Below are 20,238 nucleotides of genomic sequence, written 5' to 3'. Positions count from 1 at the left end.
AAGGGAAGCGAAAGAAATATTTCCCTATGTCTTTGATGGAGCAGACAAGATCGCCAGCGGGTCACAGTGCTGCTTCATGAGAGCTGAAGGATCTGGATCACCAGTTGTCAGCCATACGGTAACTGGAGCAAATCAACCAAAGAAGGGTCACCAAACCCCTGCTCCGACCAGGGATAGCCCCACCAGGACCTTACAACTCCCTTTGAAATTCCTCCAAATCTTCTGCTTTCTTTTATTTATTTTACTTAGACTGCGGGTTTTGCAGTTTCTGCTATAGACAGAAAAATACTGAGGGACTGCAGGTAGCACACTGGGTTATGTACAGTGTCAGTGAAACTTTCTCTGTCTCCATCTGCTGGCAGGGGTACAGAACCCTGGAGTCTGGACTTCTCTGAGTAAGTACAGGGAACAGATCATTCTGATTTTCACACTTATCTCAGTTAATGCTATTAACACTCTCTCCACACCATGTCTTAACTCTTTGTTTTGTATATTTTACCAATCTCCTGTACTCATCTGATGAAATGCACACTGTCCTCCAAAGTGCATGTGTCAATAAATTGGTTAGTCTCGAAGGTGTCACCCCACCCAGACTAACAAGACTATCCCTATGAAGATTATATTTTTCTTCTTTGCTTTTCAAGATTTCTCCAGGAGTAGCTTGTTCCAATACATATTACATTTCTTTGAATGCGACGATTTCTAATTTCTTTATGTATGTTTTCTTTGGCATCGGTATAACTTCTAAAGACTGAGAGGAGGGGATCCCCACTGTGCTCACTTGCAAACATTATGGCCCTACAGTAGTGCACACATTGTTGCCAGATCGGGCTATTTCACACCCAGCTGGCCTCTTTCTTTTCCCGTTCTGCAGGAAAAAAACCCACATTTCTGCCGGTTGTACTGGGTGTGAGGCCGGCGACTTGGGCTGCTAGCAAGCCTCTTTGTTCTTGGCGTCTTTTTCCTTCGCAGCAGATCTGACAGTTCTACCAGCAGTCGCAGAGTGATGACGCACATGAAGCTGCAGCCCAGCCGGCAGTCTCAGAGTGATGAGTCATCGGTAGCAGCCAATCAGAGGTAGCAGGAGCACGCGATCAATAGAAGGGGACGGGGGCTGCAGCCTGCAGAAGACGAAGATCTCTCCCCTGCCTCGTGCTCAAAACAAAGCAATTTACGTTTCTTAACCAGGAATAAGCGATTGCACTGAAGCTCAGCCCGGAGGGTAAGCGGTGCCTTTCCAGCCTGTTCTCTTCCCGGTGTCCCTGTGACATTTTCTAGCAGAAGCAGCAGCGCTGAGGGGGAGGAGCTCCAGGCAGGGGAGGGAAAGCAAAGCGGAGTCAGGTCTTTAAATCCCTGAATGCAAACATCCTCATGAGCTGCTCTGATTGCTGCCATTAGGATTCCCAATAGTTTGGCTTTCAAAAACTTGCGCATTGAAATGTGGTGAAGGATGAAATGGCGCCTCCCCACCCCCCCCCCCCCCATGGCCCGGAGCAGGTGAAAGACAATGGGGGGTGAAGTGACTTGCCCAAGGTCACAAGGAATGGCAATAGGATTTGAACCCTGGCTTCCCTTGTTTGCAGTCCCCTGCTCTAATCCTTCAATTTTTGGGCCTGTTATTTTTTTTTTGTTCTCAGTCTTTGGCGTCCACAGTAGGGGGTCGCTGGAGAAATGTTTACTAGGGCAGCTCCTGGATCTAGAAATAGGACTTCTCCATTCCCTGTCGCTTGCCTCCCACCCTTCTCCAGGATTTGCCCCCCTGGGGGTGAGAGGTTGGTGAATGGTGGGAGTCTGTGTGTGTGACACACTCTCTCTTAGGGCTGATACAAGGGTATTAGATACCCTAGACAAATGTTACAGCCTTTCATTCCCCCTTCCCTCCCCTCCCTACATAATTAAAACTTATACATTTGTTTCCATTTTAAAATGTATTAACTTCCCCAAACTAAAAAGGCAGATTGCATATGGAAAATCTTCTGAAGCAAAAATATCACTTACATCAGCATATATATATATTATACAAGCCGTTGAGCCCATTAAAACTGGTGAGATTTTTGTCTCTTCTCCGCCTAAGTCTTTGCTCTGCTCTCTCCTGTTGTGTCTGGGAGAGTGACGAAAACACTCCGCTCCTCCCCCACTTCCAGCACCGCGAAGGGCCAGAGGCGGTGGTGGTGGTGGTGGTGGCAGGAGCTGCAGCGGCGGCCGAGGGGGATCTCGCGAGGCTTGGAGTTTGGGTGAGAGAGTTTGTGGAAGATGGTGTCTGTTGTGACAGGGTAAGTGTGAGATTCAGGGTGGAGTCTCCCTCCAGCCCGGCTCGACCCTGCTTAACCTGTGAGATGCAGAGGGCGAGGGGTGCCGCTATGGGGGACCTGCCTCTCTCCGTACGCCAATCCCCCATTCGTTCGTTTGAGCTGCATAGCACTGCCCGACTAAAACTTGAATAGAGTTAAAAAAAAAAAATAAATAAAGCATTGGAAACCCCAGCCAGAGGGAGGGAGGGAAGGCGCAGGCAGAAGCTTGAGGACGGATATAGTTAGATTCGGCTTTGCTGATGCTCTGGTAACAACCTGCATCCTGCGGTCATCTCAGCCATGGAAGATGAACAGTCCTGGGGGGGAGGGGGAGGTGTTAAACTCTTGGCCCTAGTCTGGGGTGTGATCGGCTCCTGTTTTGGGCAGAGCTGACAGGCAGCAGAGAAAGCTGAGCCCCACAGCTCCAGTTCAGAGAGGTAACTGTAACTTACCCCGGGAGTTCCTTGCCCCAGAGAGCTACGTGTCAGCTCCGCAGTCAGTACTGGACCTTCCCGCCACTTCTATCGCTTCCTTCAATAGCCGGCGGCACAATGGGATGCTCAGGCCGCTCTGGTAACGGGAGGCAGTGAGTCAGATGAGGGCTTTTTTCGGGGGGGGGGGGGGGGGGGGGGGGGGGGGACGACCATTTTTTTTGCCCCCTCATCCTGCCTCATTATAGAACCACCCCTGGGTCAAAGCTTTGCCAAGAAAAATCCCCAGAAGACCAGGTGGCTTGAATAGGAGCTGAGTGAGGGGCTAAGCACCACCCCGGTAAAGAGAGAAGAGGGGAGGAGTTAGCCCACGAGAGGCTCCGCTCAAAGCTCACAGTTTTACTTTCATACAGAAACCTGAGATTTGTCCTTTGTGCTCTCTTCAAACTGTAATTTTACTTTAGTGTTGTTATTTTGTAATTTGTATTACTTTCTTTAGATTTGATAGTCCTTATTGGGTGAGGGTCTGGCTGTTTGTTCCATGTGTGGCTCAGGTGAGGGATTCACCTAATGTGTAGTCTTCATGCAAGGATCTGTACCAGTCCAGCTTGTTTTGTTTTCCAATAGACATTTTTATTTATTTAAAAACATTTCTAAATCACATTTGACAAAAAGCTCATTGTATAGCTGCTCTAGGGCATGTTGCCTTATTTCCAGTGTTACCGTTTCAAGATTAGATTGTAGCTGTGTGAGTTTTGGGAGTTAGCGCTGTTTAAATGTGATGGGTTTGATACAAAGGTGCTGAGTGTTTTCTGCAGGGTTTTGTGTTACTTCCCAGAGTGCCCGGTACAGGAGGGAGTTAACTCTCCAGATTCTCTCTTTCTCTCGTGCTCAGGCCGACCTCTCTCTGATGCCGACTACATCGAATAGAAAGGGAAAGTCTAAATCTCGCCCGTCTCCCATGGATGTTCCTGTCGGACCGATGGATGGTTTTGTTGGTTCTGGGACTTCAGTGATGGGATCCAGACCTGCGAGGGTCCAGCGGTCCCAGTCTGTAGCTCAGACGCCTCGCCTGGAGCAGGACAGGAAGGATATGAAGACGGCACTGGGAGTTCTGCCTTCTCCAGAGCCAGATCCCTCCTCGGTGCAGCCTCTGGCAGAGCCCCCGGGGTCAGAGGAGGGGGCAGGGCTGGCTCTGGATCCACTGCAGCCCAGGACTTTGGGTTCTCTGTGGATGGTTCTGGTGCGGCTGGAAGCGACAATGAGCAGCAAGTTGGAAAGGATTCAAGGGGAAATCTCCTCGCTGGAGCTGCGCTCAGTGACCCAGGAGAAGAAAATCTCAGCTCATGCTAAGCGGCTGCAGGCTCTGGAGAACAAGGTGGGATGTTTACTCTCAAACTCTTCAACATCCGTTCAAGATCGTGTTTCACTCAGAAGGAAAATTAAGAAGTTAGAAAATGTTGCCAAAGGAAAAATATTTTAGAATTATCAGCTTTCCCGAGGGATAATATTTCACCTGGGGAGATGATTAATAATTGTTTAGGGGAGGCTTTGTAAATATTCAAGGAATCTCTTCCTCCAATTAACCAAATTTCTTTTCTTGTTGCTGATCATTCTTAGTCTTAAGTTCTCAGCCAGGTCACCTCTACCCCCTCCCTTCCCCCGCCACCCTCTATTCCTTTACTGAAGTCACAGTGACGGGGGCTGCCCATCTTCTCTCCTCCTCCAAACTCACTACTTCAGGGGTGGCCAATTCCAGTCCTCGAGAGCCACAAACGGGCCTGGTTTTCAGGATATCCACCAGGAATATGCATGGGATGGATTTGTATGCAGTGCATCCATTGTATGCAGATCTATCTCATGCATATTCATGGTGGATATCCTGAAAACCTGGCCTGTTTGTGGCTCTTGGGGACCAGAGTTAGCCACCCCTGCAGTACTTGCTCCTCTAACCCCATTGCCGCCAGCTCCTGAGCTGTATCTGTCCCATCCTCAATCTATCACTTTCCACTGTTACTGTTCCTGCTGCTTTGAAACGCGCTGTGATCTCCCCACTCCTCAGAAACCCTCACTGCTCCTTACCTGTCCTGCCAAATATCGTCCCAGCTTCCTCCTCCCACCTCCCTTTCACTTCCAAACTACTTGAACTTGCTGTTCACCGCCTCTACCTTGATTCTTTCATCTCAAGCCATTCCAAGTCCACTCCAGTCTGGTTTTTGTCCTTTACATTCCCCAGAAACAGCTCCTGCCAGTGTCTCCAAGGACCTGTTCATGGCTAAACCCAAAGGCCTTCCCTCAGTCCTTATCCTCCTTGATCTGTCTCCTGCTCTGACTCTGTTGATCACAATCTCCTCCTTGATGCTCTGTCCTCACTGGGATTTCAGGTCTCCCTCCTGTCTTGGTTCTCTTCTTACCTCTCTCATTGCACGTTTAATGTCTTCTGGTGGATCCTCCTCGGCTGCCATCCCACTATCACTTGGTTACCTCGGGGCTCTGTCCTATGCCTGCTTCTCTTCTCTCTCTATACTAATTCCCTTGGTGCTCTGATCTCACAGAAATATGATGGCAGAAAAGGACCGATAAGACTCTCTCGTCTGCCCATCTCCCAAATAACTTAGCTTTACATTGCTGCCTGGATGTCCCTCCACCACCTTAAACTCAATGTGGCCCAGACAGAGCTCCTCATCTTTCCTACCAAACCCACGTCCCTTCTTCCTCCCTTCTTCCTGTCTTACTCTGGACAGCACTGCCATCCTCCCAGTCCCCTTAACCCCTAACCATGCGGTCATCTTCCTCTCCTCTCTCTCCTTCTCTGCACACATCCATAGCACTGCTAAAATGAGTCATTTCTTCCTCTATAACATCACCAACATTCATCCCTTCCTTTCTGAACCCTTATCCGCTCTCTCATCTCCTCCCGCTTACACCAATGCTGCCTGCTCCTCACCGCTCTCCCCGTGAGCCCTCTCTCTCTCCCCTCCAATCCATCCAAAATTCAGCTGCGTGACTTCTCTCACCACGGTCCCTGCACCCAGATAACCCCTCTTCTCACCTCACTACATTGTCTCCTTATCCATTCCCAGTTCAAGCTCCTCTTACTTACCTACAAGAGCCTTCACTCTGCAGCTCCTCACTCCCTCTCCTCTCTTATCTCTCCCTGTACCCCTCCTCCTGCACTCCCCTCATCATGCAGGTCCCTCCTATCCGTGTCCTTCTCCTCTACCCCCAATTCCTGACTCTCTGCTTTCCTCCTGCCTGCACCGTGTGCTTGGAAGAGACTTCCTGAGCTGCTGCCTCAGGCTCCCTCTCTCGCCTTGTTTAAATGCCATCTACATTTCCCAACTTTTTGAGGCTGCTTTTAAATCTTTTTTTTTTTCTTTTTTTTTTTTTAATGTTTATTCTTTATTAATTTTTCCAAATTAAACATAAATAAGGATTTACATACCTTATCATAAGGAATAGCATACATATTGTATAATATATAACCATATATGTTATTATAAACATTTATTATCTCTAACATTATTCATTTATGCTATACCCTTATTATTACCATGAAATATTGAGAGACCATTGTAAGAAAACAGAGCATACATAACTTCGATAAATCCACATTTCTGTTACAATATTTAGAAAGTGATAGGGTTTACTTATTTACCTACTGATTTTGCCTCAGAATTGGGTTGCAATTCTCTTGAAACCAAAAATTTTTCTAACTGATCTGGTTCAAAGAATATGTAACGTTCTTTATCTATTGACATAACACATTTACAAGGAAATTTAATCAATATCTGCGCGCCCAAGGCACGAACTCTTGGGCACATATTCAAAAAAATTTTTCGACGCAGTTGCGTTGTCCTTACTACATCAGGGTACATCCAGATCTTTTCACCCAGGTATAATTTATTCCTATTTCTAAGAAAAATTTTTAATATATTATCTCTCTCAACAGAAGAAGTAAAAGTGACTAATAATATACCCCTCCTTTCAATCTGTTTTTCCTGGGAAGTCTCTAGGAATCCCGTAAGATCTTCTAATGGGGATGCTATTGATGTATTGTTTTTTAGAGTATCTTCCCCCACCAATTTCTTGATATTATCTGGCACAAAATATGCTTTAGTTATATTAGGCATATTAGTTGTAGAGAGAGTTAGCAATTCTCTAAAATAATTATTTAATTGTTCCTTAGGGGAAACAAATTTACACTTGGGGAAATTTATTAATCTTAAATTGTTGTATCTAAGTCTATTCTCTAGACTTTCTATCTTTTTATCTATTCTAGATTCCCCCTGAATCAAGTTGGACTGAACTTCACTTATCTGGGCTATTTGAGAATCCAGATTTTGTAGTTTATTAGAATTAGACAATACTACCGGATTAACAATGGCATTTTGTTTTTGAAAGCCTTGAAAGGCTTGAGTCAAGGAAATCATTGTCTTTTCTATTGTCGATACAACACCCCATATAGCATCTAAAGTTACTACTTCTGGTTTCTCAGACAGTTTAATCTCAGGTATTTTGAACTTAGATCCTAAGGAAATATCACCCACCCAACCCTTTTCTGATAGGCCTTCTCCCTCTGTGGAAATTGGCTTTAATTTGCCATTCCCACTTAATGTCCCGATGTTCTTCTCCTTCAAGGCGATCAAAACTTTCTCGCCCTGACTCAGTCCATTTTCCACATCAACTATTTCTGCCTCGAACACTTCTCCCATTGATGACATCTCAGGTCGAATGGGAAATGTAGAATCAGCCGATTTATGGACTGGTGGGGGGGGAGTCTCAGGAGCCCCAGGACTCAAAGATATTTCGTCGAGGGGATTAAGGCTTTGCTCCAAAACCAAAGTCCCAACCGACTGTCCAGGGGAATCCCCTACCGCGGCGAAGAATTCCTTAATCTTTGTTTGTATCGGGGAAGGTAAGGATGGAGTCGAGGTTCCCTCCCTCACCTTCCCCTTCCTCTTCGTATGCGGCATAAATTTTAAAGAGGAACAGTCTCAGACAAAGAAATAAGGATCTGCTTACCGACCAACTTTCAAGTTAATCCAATGGGCTCTCAATGAGGGCAGCTGCTTCCAAGGAGGCTCTTACATTTATCCAGGAAAACAAAAAAGAAACCCAGCATGGGCCGATTTCACTTCCAAGCCGCGCGCCCCTTTGGCGCGCGCGGCTTAGGCAGCGCGCCGGCGTCGGCTGCGCGCCGCTATGCGCCGGCTTTTATGGGCAGAAAACACGGTGGGGGCGGAAGTGACGTCACGCCCCTCCTCCTCACCGGATAGTCTCAGTCCGATCTCGGTGGACCTCAAGCGGCAGGAAAAAGGTCCTCGGCCGGTTTCGAATCACTCGACCTCCTTCACCACAGGTTTGCCCCGTCTCTGTCCGCTATGCGCCGGCTTTTATGGGCAGAAAACACGGTGGGGGCGGAAGTGACGTCACGCCCCTCCTCCTCACCGGATAGTCTCAGTCCGATCTCGGTGGACCTCAAGCGGCAGGAAAAAGGTCCTCGGCCGGTTTCGAATCACTCGACCTCCTTCACCACAGGTTTGCCCCGTCTCTGTCCGCTATGCGCCGGCTTTTATGGGCAGAAAACACGGTGGGGGCGGAAGTGACGTCACGCCCCTCCTCCTCACCGGATAGTCTCAGTCCGATCTCGGTGGACCTCAAGCGGCAGGAAAAAGGTCCTCGGCCGGTTTCGAATCACTCGACCTCCTTCACCACAGGTTTGCCCCCGAGGCTGCTTTTAAATCTTAACCTGTGATTAACTCTGACAGCTTTATTAATTTTTAACTATTTTCTTTATCAATGAAATTCCCCAAGTCCCTTTTGCTCTGACTGTTTATTTTGATTAGATTGTAAGCTCTCCTGAGCGGGGACTCTCTCTTCTCTTTCTGTACAGCACTGCGCCTGTTGAGGAGCGCTATAGAAGTGCTAAGTAGTAGTAGTGCTACAGTCTGAGTCCCTGTGTTCTCCTGATACATCCTGGACAGCAGAGAAAACAATTAGGGGGTAGTGCACCTTACACTTGCATAATTCATAGATGCCAACTTTAGCTCAAAATGGGCCACTAAAACTCACCCACTTTGAGATTTAAAGTCACCCACACAGGTTTAGAGCAGGCCCCCAAAATGTCCCTCCCACCCCCAGAGAGCCTCTCTCTATGTCACCAAATTTGTGCAGGTTATGAAGTTACGCAGGGAGTCACAGAGGTGGAAACTACAGAAAATCAGAATTTTACATTGAATATAATTCATCCCTTAATCATCCTGCATGTGAACCATGGAAATAACTGGAAATGGGAGCCAGGTTCCTCCCCAGGACCCCAAACTTTTCCTGCCCTGCTATTTATTTGTTTGATTTTGTTTGTCTCCTAATTTGAAAAATCATCTCGATGCGATGCACCCACAGATATTGAAATATCTAATCGTATGACAGGATTAGCACTACTGCTACTATTGATCATGTTTAAAGCACTACCAGTCATACACAGTGCTGCACAGACACACATAGGAGATGGTCCCTGCTCCAGGGAGTTTACAGTCTAATCAAGGCAAACATGCACGACAAACAAGAATCTGGAAGAAGTGTCTTATAGAGAAGTACTTAGGATTTAAAAGCAGCATCAATACAAGTTTTTACACTGGATTCACTTATGGCCAGAGAGGGAACAAGACCCAAGGACTCAGGAAGTCTCTTCCAGGCACTCGGCAGAGCGAGGCAGAAAGCAGGGAATCGGAAGGAGGTGATGCAGGAGAAAGGCACAGATTAGAGGAACGGCGTTCACGAGGGAGAGAGAAGAGAAGAAAGGCAGTGAGGAGCTGCAGAGTGAGTGCATTTGTAGGGGAGGGAGAGAAGCTTGAACTGTAGGTGGAAGTGGACAGAGAGCCAATGTAGCGACCTGAGAAGAGGGGTTACATGATCATAGCGAGGTTAAAGAAAGAGAAGTCATACAGCTGAATGTTGAAGAGATTGCAGAGGAGAAAAACGATTCAGCGGGAGGTCAGCAAAGAGTAAGTTACAGAAGTCTAAGCAGGAGGAGATAAGAGAGGGGAGGAGGGTTTTGGCTCAGAGAGAAAGGGATAGATTTTAGCAGTGTTTATAGAGGAGGAACTGACTCACTTTAGCAATGTTTTGGATATGCAGAAGGAGGGAGAGGCATCAAAGATGACCCAAGGTTAGGGACTGAGCAGATCAGGAGGATGAGAGCACAGTGAGCCCTCCTGATGTGACAGAATCAGATGTTCCTGATGTTCTGGATAATGCTCTGTTAGATCTGGGGTTTTATTATTCAGATTTATCCAGGTTGAGACCATTGATATTCTCTGTCTCTGGGATTAGACTTGTAAACCCTGAGGCCCAGAAAGGAAACTGAGTCCAGGGGAACAAGTCTGGCAGTTCCTGGGGATGAGGGGTCCTGGTGTCCCCTCTTCCATGATAAAATGTTATGGGATTAAAGCCAGCTGAGCCCCTCCACGTGTCACTGAGTGTTTCTGGTTTGTGTTTCAGGTGCCGGTGACATTTGAGGACATCTCTGTCTCTTTCTCCCAGGAGGAGTGGGGGTATTTAGATGAAGGACAGAAGGAGATTTCCAGGGATGTGAAGGAGAATTATGAGACCCTGAGCTCTGTAGGTAAGGATTGCATTATCTCTATTTTCAGTAAATACACAGAATGTTTTACTAAAAGTCATTTTTTTCCTGGGTCAATTCCATACCAGAGATGTGCAAATAGGGCTGAATTTACCAATAGGTGAACAAGGCCTGTCCTCTCTCCCCCTCCATGCCTGCTCCTCTCATCCTCTTTTTCTCCCATCCCTGAGATGTCATCTCTCTGCTGATACTTGAGATCGCTTTTCTTCAATAAAAAGAAAATAAATTTATACAGATACAAGCAAGGTTGGAAAACAAATTTATTTATACAATGTAATAGAAAAGACAGAAATGTTAGGTAAGTGAGAGATTAAGTGATCTGTGCTTTAGATATAGACATACTATTGTATATTAAATGTGGTTTCTTATTGTTTAAATTTGTTATTTTAACCCGCTTAGTATGGAAAGTCCACTATAAGTGGATAATAATAAATATTTTTAAATAAATATAATAGTAGATAAGCCCAGAGGAACCAGCCCCACAGGAATCCTAAAGGAGGGACCTGTGTGATCTCCAGCGTTCCTGTATTGCCACAGCTTTTTTGCTGCTCGGATAAAAATGTCACATCATTAGTGGCAGGGGTAGGTATGATCCCAACTCCTGTGTTAAAGGATCTTCACTGGCTCCCTGTTCAGAGTCGCTCTTAGGTGAAACTGATGGTGATATTCAGGAATAAAGTGTTTGATGTCTTCTAAGTTAGGAGGTTATGAGCCACCGATATCAGTGAGGGCTGAAGGGACAAGGATGCTTCTGTTCCCTCTGCTCATGAGTACTGATTGCTGCTAACACGTAAGGGAGCCTTTTCTTCCTCAGCATCTTTTATGTAGAAAGTTTCTCCAGTGTGATTTAAAAGAATTCAGAAAGGATTTGAAAACTTTATCATGTAAAGATGTTTTTAATTTATCCTTTTCATGTTATGTTGTTTTATCTGTTTTATTTGGGATTGAATGTGCAGGTATCTTTGTAATCCTCCCTGAGCAAATGCATTGGAGGAGGTGCGGTATAAATTTTATAAATATATAAATAAATTAAATAAACCACAGGAGCTCTATAACGATATCACACAGGAGTTTTCACAGGCATCTCCTGAAGCTTCTGGTAAATCATACAATTCTCTAATATCTGAGATCCTATGCAGTCATTGTGTGATTTTCAAAAAAGTCTGATCCCAGGTCATTGGTAGCTTTTCATGCCATTGTTACTGACACATGGCTTCTTTTTCTATCCAGCAGACAATGAGGTCATACAGGAAGAGAAAAGGGAGGAGAATCAAGAAGAACACCCTGCAGTATTGGCACTTAGACCAAGACAATCAGGAAATGTCTGTGAGAATCTTTCCCAGAGGACTGAGGGGGGAGACACGAGCCAAAGTCAGCAGGAATCGGAGAAGAAGCAGCGAGACCACACAGGAGAGTCACCAGATGGAGTCACTGCATGGGAGAGAAATGACAGGGAGCTCACAGCCATCCCTGAGCACCAGAGACACCTGAGATCAGAGAGACCCTTCCAGAGTAATAACAATGATCAAATTACTTCTGACCTTCACCAGAGAGAGGAGGAAGGGAAGAAATCCTTTCACTGTGACTCCTGTGGGAAAACCTATGATAGGAAATGTCATTTAGTATTGCACCAGAAATCCCACATGGGAGCGAGACCTTTTTCATGCTCTCAGTGTGGGAAATGTTTCAAACATAAGTTAACCCTGAAATTACACCAGAGAATCCACCCTCAAGGGAACACTTTCATTTGTATTGAATGTAAGAAAAACTTTTTTAGCAGGGAATCCTTAGTAATACACCAAAGAACACACACAGGTAATAGACCATCTCATTGCCCTCAAGATGGGGAATCTTACAGCTCTGAGTTGTCTTTGTTGAATCCCCAGAAAATGGAGACAGAAGAGAGAACATCTTCATATTCTGAAAGTGGAGAAAACATCATTCAAATGCAAGACCTAGTAATTAATGAAAAATCACAGAAAGAAGAAAAATTATTCATGAGTACTGATGATGACAGAAACTTCAATCAGAAAGAAAATGTCACAGGACAACTAAACTTCCAACCAGAAGAGAGAACAATTGCAAGTAATAAATGTAATAAAAGCATATGGTATGGGAATGTCTCTTCAAGAGATGGAAAAAAGCATACGGGTGAGAGACCATTGTCTTGCATTCAGGCTGAAAAATGCTTCAGTAGGAAAGTGGATATCCCCCAACAGAAGAAAATCCCCAAAGTAAAAAGTCAGTTTATATGTACTGAGTGTGGTAAAAGCTTCATGCAGAAGGGTAACCTCATAATCCACCAAAGAATCCACACTGGAGTGAAACCATTTATATGTAGTGAATGTGGTAAATGTTTCAGTCAGAAGACCTCTCTCAAAACTCACCAGAGAATCCACACTGGAGAAAAACCATTTAGTTGTAGTGAATGTGATAAAAGCTTTAGGACAAAGGGAGAACTCCAAACCCACCAGATAATCCATACAGGAGAAAGACCTGTATGCATTGAATGTGGTAAAAGCTTCAGTCAGAAGGCATCTCTCATGTTGCATAAGAGAATACACACTGGAGAGAAACCATTTATATGTAGTGAATGTAATAAATGTTTTAGGACAAAGGGAGAACTTCAAATCCACCAGATAAATCATACAGGAGCAAAACCATTTACATGTAGTGAGTGTGGTAAAAGATTCACTCAGAAGACATCTCTCAAAACTCATGAGAGAATCCACACTGGAGAAAAACCATTTACATGTAGTGAGTGTGATCAGAACTTTAGGACCAAGGGAGAACACCAAATCCACCAGATAATCCATACAGGGACGAAACCATTTACATGTATTGAATGTGGTAAAGGTTTCAGTGAGATAGGAACCTTCAAACGTCATCAGAGAATCCACACAGGAGAAAAGCCATTTAAATGTAGTGAATGTGGTAAAGGTTTCAGTCAGAATACACTTCTCAAATCTCATCAGAGAATCCACACTGGAGAAAAGCCATTTCCATGTAGTGAGTGTGATCAAAGCTTTAGGACAAAGGGAGAACACCAAATCCACCAGATAATCCATACAGGGGTGAAACCATTTACATGTATTGAATGTGGTAAAAGTTTCAGTGAGATAGGAACCTTCAAACGTCACCAGAGAATCCACACTGGAGAAAAACCATTTATGTGTAGTGAATGTGGTAAAAGTTTTAATCAGAAAGGAAACTTGACTTATCACCAGAGAATCCACACAGGAGAAAACCCTTTTTCATGTACTGAATGTGGTAAAAGTTTCAGTCGAAAGACATCTCTCAGACGGCATCAGGGAATTCACACTAGAGTGAAACTAAATCCTTGTACTTTATGTGGTAAAAGCTTCAGAACAAAGGAAGGACTTGCAAGCCACCAGAGAAGCCACAGATGAGTCAAATATAATTAACAAACTCTCCTATAGAATTTGAAATTGTAGAATGGTCTGATAAAGATATTAAAGGGTTTGGATGCAAAAACAATAAAACCTCTCCTTATCCATCAAGTAACCTTCAAGAGTCAATGTGTGCTGAGATTGTACATTTCAACAGCTGAAGGTGGTGCGGGCCTTACAGATGCAAATTCTGAAACAGTGCTGAAGTACGAAAGGGAATGGCCAAAAGTGGTCTCCATCCTTCAACTTGGATAATTGTTATGAGTGGAAGTTGTAAGTGAGACTCTACCATCCATGAGGGAAAGAAGCAATGGAATTTACAAAATAATAGAGAAATCTGGGAGGGGGCGCTCTTCTGCCGGCAAGGAAGATGACCGAGTAAAGAAAAAACTCCGCTCTTGAGACGGAAATACAGGCACCGAAAAACCTTCAAAAGTAAGCGATCTCACATAAAAATACCCAAAGCTCTGGTTGCCGAAATCGTCCCGATTCGCATCACTATGGCGATGAAAAGAAAGACTGCAGATTTGAAGCAGTTTCAGTTCAGCAAGCTGTCACTGGATCTGGGAAGCGACCATGAGGCAGGGCCCGAGCAGGCCCCAGACAGTGAGGGAGAAACTCAATCGCGTGGTGGTGCTGAAGCACTGACTGTGGAAAACACTGAGTGGGCGGCGATCTCTGCACAGCTTAAAAATGATATACGGGGTTGGTTTATTGAATTCCATGCAGACCTGAAAAAGCATAAACAGGATCTATTAGCCTCTATCTCTGCTATTCGGGATGACCTATTTAGCTTGGGGCACAGAGTGGATGAACTCGAGGTGAGAGTGGACACCCAGGGATTGGCTTTCAATAAAGTGGCAGCTCATGAGGAAATGCTGGAAGGAGAAATTTCTACGATCCAAGAAAAACTTGAAGACCTGGAGAACCGCTCCAGGCAGTGTAATATTCGGATTCAGGGAGTCCCTGAAACCCTAGAATATAGTAATACTATGGAAGTAGTGGGGTCAATATACCAAACCTTACTACACGACAGCCGAGAACAAGAACATAAGGGGACACGATGGAAGAGATTATGATGGCAGGCATTAAAATAGAAAGGGCGCACAGAGCCATTGGTCCCAGAAAAGACTCTAAACCTAGAGACATTATTCTTTGTTGTCATAGTTTTCTCAAAAAAACCCAGATAATGGAAGCGGCACGGAAGAAAAATGCATGGACTTGGGAAGGGCATACCCTGAATATATGTTAGGATCTTGCTCCAATCACACTACGCAAGAGATTCGAACTGAGCAAAATAACTGTGTTTCTTAGAGCAGAAAACATCCGTTACCGGTGGGCATTTCCGTTTGGTCTACAATTCACAGTGAATGGGATTACCTTCCGCATTAAAACTCCAGCAGAAGCAGTAGAGGCTCTCAATAAGGCTGGTTTCCACCCCAGTATAACAGCACCGAAGAAACCAAACAGGAATGTAAAGATGGATGACCATCTAAAATGGCGTAGGGTTGGTAAAGGCGGGAGCCGCCACTCTGAGGAATCACGTTCGGTGATGTCAGATCAAGGGTGATCCAATTGGACTGCGAGACCATCGAACAATTTACCATCTTTCTCCAATAGAGGTCCAGATGGCGATGACTTTAGCATTATTATCTCAATTGCTGCACGATCTACTCGGTCCTGGCTTACGAGGGTCTAATGGCGGGGTAAATTGAGTTGTGAGCATGTTATTGTTTGAATGTTACAGGTTTTGGATTTGAGATAACATAAGCGTCTCGAGGGGGAGGCAGACCATGCCGGGGAGGAGTGACTCCCAAGAGAGGGGACAGGTGGGGTGGTGTGATATGTGGCAAAGGGGTATTTTTGGGATATTCTCTCCATGGACAGACATTAATTACTCCTGTATTCCTTGCATAGTCGACTGTAAGATCAGGATGGTCCTTATATCATGTCCAGGGTAACCTCACATGCGCCCAGTATTCTGCAAATTGAGCGCATTATGTCTATTGATGTGAAGGGTCTTAACCATTACTGCAAGAGGTTTTGTTAAATAGCAGAGTTGCTTACCTGTAACAGGTGTTCTCATAGGACAGCAGGATGTTAGTCCTCACATATGGGTGACATCATCAGGATGGAGCCCAATCATGGAACACTTTTGTCAAAGTTTCTAGAACTTTGACTGGCACCTACTGGGCATGCCCAGGATGGCACTAACCCTGCAACCAGCAGGGGTCCCCCTTCAGTCTCGTCTTATAGTAAAAATACATACGAAAAATAAGAAAACGTAATGAACCCAACACCGCGGGGTGGCAGGCGGGTTTCGTGAGGACTAACATCCTGCTGTCCTATGAGAACACCTGTTACAGGTAAGCAACTCTGCTTTCTCACAGGACATGCAGGATGGTAGTCCTCACATATGGGTGAGTACCGAGCTAAGGATGCCCGAGCAATGCACCAAATGCACCCAAAGATGTGCAACAGGCACAACAACCAGGGTGGCATTTTGGGTAGGAGGGCATCCTGAACCCTCAATAGGTCGGTGGAAGGATGTTGGGTACTCAAACTGAAAACAAGTTGCGTAGAACAGACTGGCCAAAGATGGAATCTTGCCTGCTAGCCTTATCTAAGCAATAATGGGCTGCGAAGGTTTGAAGAGAACTCCAGGTAGCAGCCTTACAAATGTCAGTAAGCGGCACCGAACGGATGTCGCCATGGCCCTGATAGAGTATGCTTTCACACAGTCTTGTAGTGGAATGCCTGCTTGCTCGTAACAAAAGGAAATGCAGTCCTCCAACCAGGAGGAGAGGGTCTGCTTTCCCATAGGATTTCCAAGTTTGTTGGCATCAAAGGAAACGAACAATTGAGTGGACTTCCTGTGGGCTGACATGCGCTCTAGATAAAAAGTTAGGGCACGCTTATAGTCTAAGGAATGCAGAGCCTGTTCTCCTGGGTTTGTATGGGGCCTGGGAAAAATAGGTAGGTAGGATAATAGATTGGTTGATATGAAATTCCGACACTACCTTCGGTAAAAATTTAGGGTGAGTGCGGAGCACTACTCTGTCATGCAGAATTTTAGTCGGTAACTAACACCTGCAACTCACTAACTCTGTGAGCAGATGTGATTGCAAGAAGAAAAACTACCTTCCAGGTAAGATAGCGGAGATCACAGGAGTGGAGAGGCTCAAATGGAGGTTTCATGAGCCGACCCAAAACCACATTAAGGTCCCAAGCAGGAGACGGAGGGCGCAGTGGAGGTTTTAAATGGAGCAAGCCTCTCATGAAACGTGATACTAAGGGTTGTGTTGAGATGGAGACATCTCCTCTGCCCTTATGGTACGCAGACACTGTGCTAATATGCACTCTAATAGAGCAAGTTTTTAGGCCTAAATGACAGGTGCCAGAGATAGTCTAGGAACTGTGCAGTGGAACAAGTGAAGGGATCTATGGACATGGAAGTGCACCAGACCGTAAACCTCTTCCATTTAGAGCGATAAGACCTTCTCGTTGAAGGTTTTCGAGAAGCCACCAGGACTCGGGATACCGACTCTGAAAGGTTAAAAGGTTGAAGTATTAACCTTTCAACATCTAGGCCGTCAGAGACAGAGCCTGGAGGTTGGGGTGACGTAGGTACCCTTTGTTCTGAGTTATTAGAAGGGGATCCTTCCCCAGAGGAATGTGCCGATGTACTGAAAGGTCCTGGAGGACTGGAATCCACACCTGGCATGGCCAGTGGGGAGCTATCAGGATCATTAATCCCTTGTCCTGCCGGAGCTTCATGAGAGTCTTTGAAGTGAGAGGAAGTGGAGGGTACGCATAAAGGAGACCGCTGGCCCAGGAGAGGGTGAAGGTATCTCTTGGTTGCAAGTGGTGAGTGTGAATGAGAGAGCAGAAGTTGTCTATTTTGTAGGTGTGGATCAACGCAAAGAGGTCTATGCAAGGGTAACCCCAGCGTTGGAATATTGTGTCTGCTATCGAGGGGTTGGGAGACCACTCGTGCAGATGGAAAGTGTGACTCAGCTTGTCCGCCAGAAGATTGTCCACTCCCGGCAAGTAGGTTGCTTTGAGGTACATCGAGTGCGAAAAGGCCCATGCCCATATCTGTGCAGCTTCCTGACACAGGAGGTAGGAGCCCGTTCGCCTTTGTTGATGTACCACATCGCAACCTGATTGTCGGTTTGAATCAGGATGGCCTTGTTTGATAGGCAATCCTGAAACGCCTGTAGGGCATATCTGATCGCCTGTAGCTCCAGGAAATTTATCTGGTGTTTGGCTTCCTCTGGAGACCAAGTTCCCTGAGTCTGCAGGTTGCCTACATGTGCACTCCACCTGAGGTTGGATGAGTCTGTTGTTAAGGTAATTTGAGGATCTGGAGCCTGAAATGGAAGGCCTTGAATAAGATTGGAGTGGTGTATCCACCAGGCTAGTGACAGACGGAGCGGTTTGGTAACCTGGACAATGCTGGACATTGGCTGACAAGCTTGAATCCACTGGCGTTTTAAGGTCCACTGCATGACCGTCATGGCTAGGCGAGCCATCAGAGTGACATGCACCGAGGACGCCATGTGACCCAACAGTATGAGGAAGTGAAGAGCAGTTGAAGATACTCGAGTCTGTAGGTGATGCACCAGAGATGCTATGGTGAAAACACGATCCTGGGGAAGGAAGGCTTTCACCTGTATAGTGTTTAGGTCGGCCTCTAAAGGATAGGGTTTGGGAAGGAACTATCTTGGATTTGGGATAGTTGATTAGAAACCCCAAGGAGATCAGGGTGTGGATAGTGAGATGCAGGGAGGTTAGTGCGCCCTGCTGAGTCGGAGCCCTTATCAACCAATCATCGAGATAAGGGTAGACATGCACACCCTGATTCTTGAGGAAGGCTGCGACCACCACCAGGCACTTGGTGAATACTCGTGGAGCGGACGCTAGGCCAAATGGCAGTACACGATACTGGAAATGACGAGGGCCAACCAGAAATCTCAGGTACTTGCGATGAGATGGAGTAATTGAGATGTGTCTGTAGCGTCTTGGAGATCTAGAGAGCATAGCCAATCTCCTTTTCTTAGAAGAGGAAGTAGAGAGCCCAAGGTTACCATTTTGAATTTTTCTCTCTGTAAAAATTTGTTTAGGGCGCAGAGGTCCAGTATCGGGCGTACGCCACCTGACTTTTTTGGTATCAGAAAATACCGGGAATAAAACCCTTTCCCCTGCTGGGAGAGGGGCACTGATTCTATTGCTTGGGATCTGAGGAGGGATGAGACCTCCTGTTCGAGCAAGGGAGAGTGGTCGGACGTCCCCCACGTCAGCTGAGGTGGGGAGTCCGCTGGAAGAGTCAAGAAATTTAGGTGGTAACCCTGAGTAACTACTACGCGAACCCACTGGTCTGTGGTGACTGTATACCAAGCGCTGTTGAAGTGGCAGAGCCAACCGCCGACCAGTATGGATGGAAGAGGAGGTTGGCTTACACTCTCTAGGAAGGAGTCAAAACCCTGAAGCTGGTCCAGGCTGAGAAGCTGGCTGAGACTTTTGAGGCCGAGTCTGCCTGGATTGACCATTTTGGTAAGGTCTGGAAGGGCGTCCTCTAGAAGCCGGAGGATAAACTTTTCTTGGCTTGTAGGCCGGCTGTTTAGAGTCCCACCTGAAAGTTCTCAGGGGCAGAAGGAAACTCAGACGGCACAGAGGAAAGCTGGCGCAGTGTCTCATGGTGGTCCTTCAACTGCGCCGCGGTCTCTCGGATCTTTTCCCCGAAGAGATTATCCCCAACACAGGGTAGATCTGCTAACCTGTCTTGGACTTTTGGTCTTAAGTCTGAGGATTTGAGCCAGGCCCATCTTCTTGCACTAATCCCCGCTGCAGACACTCTAGAGGCCATGTCAAAGATATCATACGCAATGCAGACCTCATGTTTTCCAGCATCCAGACCTTTTTGAGCCAGAGTATGAAGTTGAGACTGGAGTTGTTCTGGTAAAGAATCAGAGAAATCCTGTATCCTCTTAAAAAGGTCTCTGTTATACTGGGTCATGTATAATTGGTAAGAGGCAATGTGGGAGATGAGCTTTGAGCCATTGAACCAAAAGCATCCAGGAATTTTTGCTCCTTCCCTGGAGGTATGGAGGAATGAGGTTTTGAACGTCGAGCCTTCTTCTGCGCTGATTCAACCAGAACAGAGCGATGGTCTAACTGTGACTTTTGGAACCCAGGAGCTGACTGCACAAGATAGGTGGCATCAGTCTTGTGGTTCACAGGTGGGACCGAACATGGGTGTTCCCAGTTTCTCTTCAGGAGATCAAGCAGGATTTCATGAATAGGTATAAACATGATTTCTTTAGGAGCATCAAGGAACTGGAGTACCTCCAGCATCTTGTGCCTAGAGTCCTCTTCTGTCTGAAGTTGAAAAAGAATGGTTTCAGACATTTCCTTGATGAAATTAATGAAAGACAGATCTTCTGGTGGAGAATGCCATC

At 45.9% G+C, this 20,238-nt stretch overlaps 2 protein-coding genes across 3 annotated transcripts in view; one reads left to right on the top strand and one right to left on the bottom strand.

Moving 5' to 3' along the window:
* LOC115083673 (oocyte zinc finger protein XlCOF6-like) overlaps positions 1-20,238 on the bottom strand; it is an 85,418-nt gene that overhangs the window by 41,208 nt on the left and 23,972 nt on the right. The window lies entirely within an intron of this gene.
* Positions 1,088-13,808, top strand: LOC115083676 (zinc finger protein 420-like). Of its 2 annotated transcripts, none has more exons than XM_029587633.1 (4): positions 1,088-1,222; positions 3,618-4,100; positions 10,226-10,349; positions 11,601-13,808. In XM_029587633.1, exons 2-4 carry the CDS (start codon positions 3,633-3,635, stop codon positions 13,775-13,777), a joined length of 2,769 nt encoding a protein of 922 aa, XP_029443493.1. In that variant the 5' UTR covers positions 1,088-1,222; positions 3,618-3,632; the 3' UTR covers positions 13,778-13,808. The 2 variants fall into 2 exon arrangements, with proteins under 2 accessions (XP_029443493.1, XP_029443491.1); XM_029587631.1 differs by having other exon boundaries at positions 11,598-13,808.

Source organism: Rhinatrema bivittatum, chromosome 2 (genome assembly GCF_901001135.1).
Source record: "Rhinatrema bivittatum chromosome 2, aRhiBiv1.1, whole genome shotgun sequence".
Lineage (NCBI taxonomy): Eukaryota > Metazoa > Chordata > Amphibia > Gymnophiona > Rhinatrematidae > Rhinatrema > Rhinatrema bivittatum.
The sequence above is the reverse complement of the archived record's forward strand: the minus strand, read 5'-3'. Positions and strand labels throughout refer to the sequence as shown.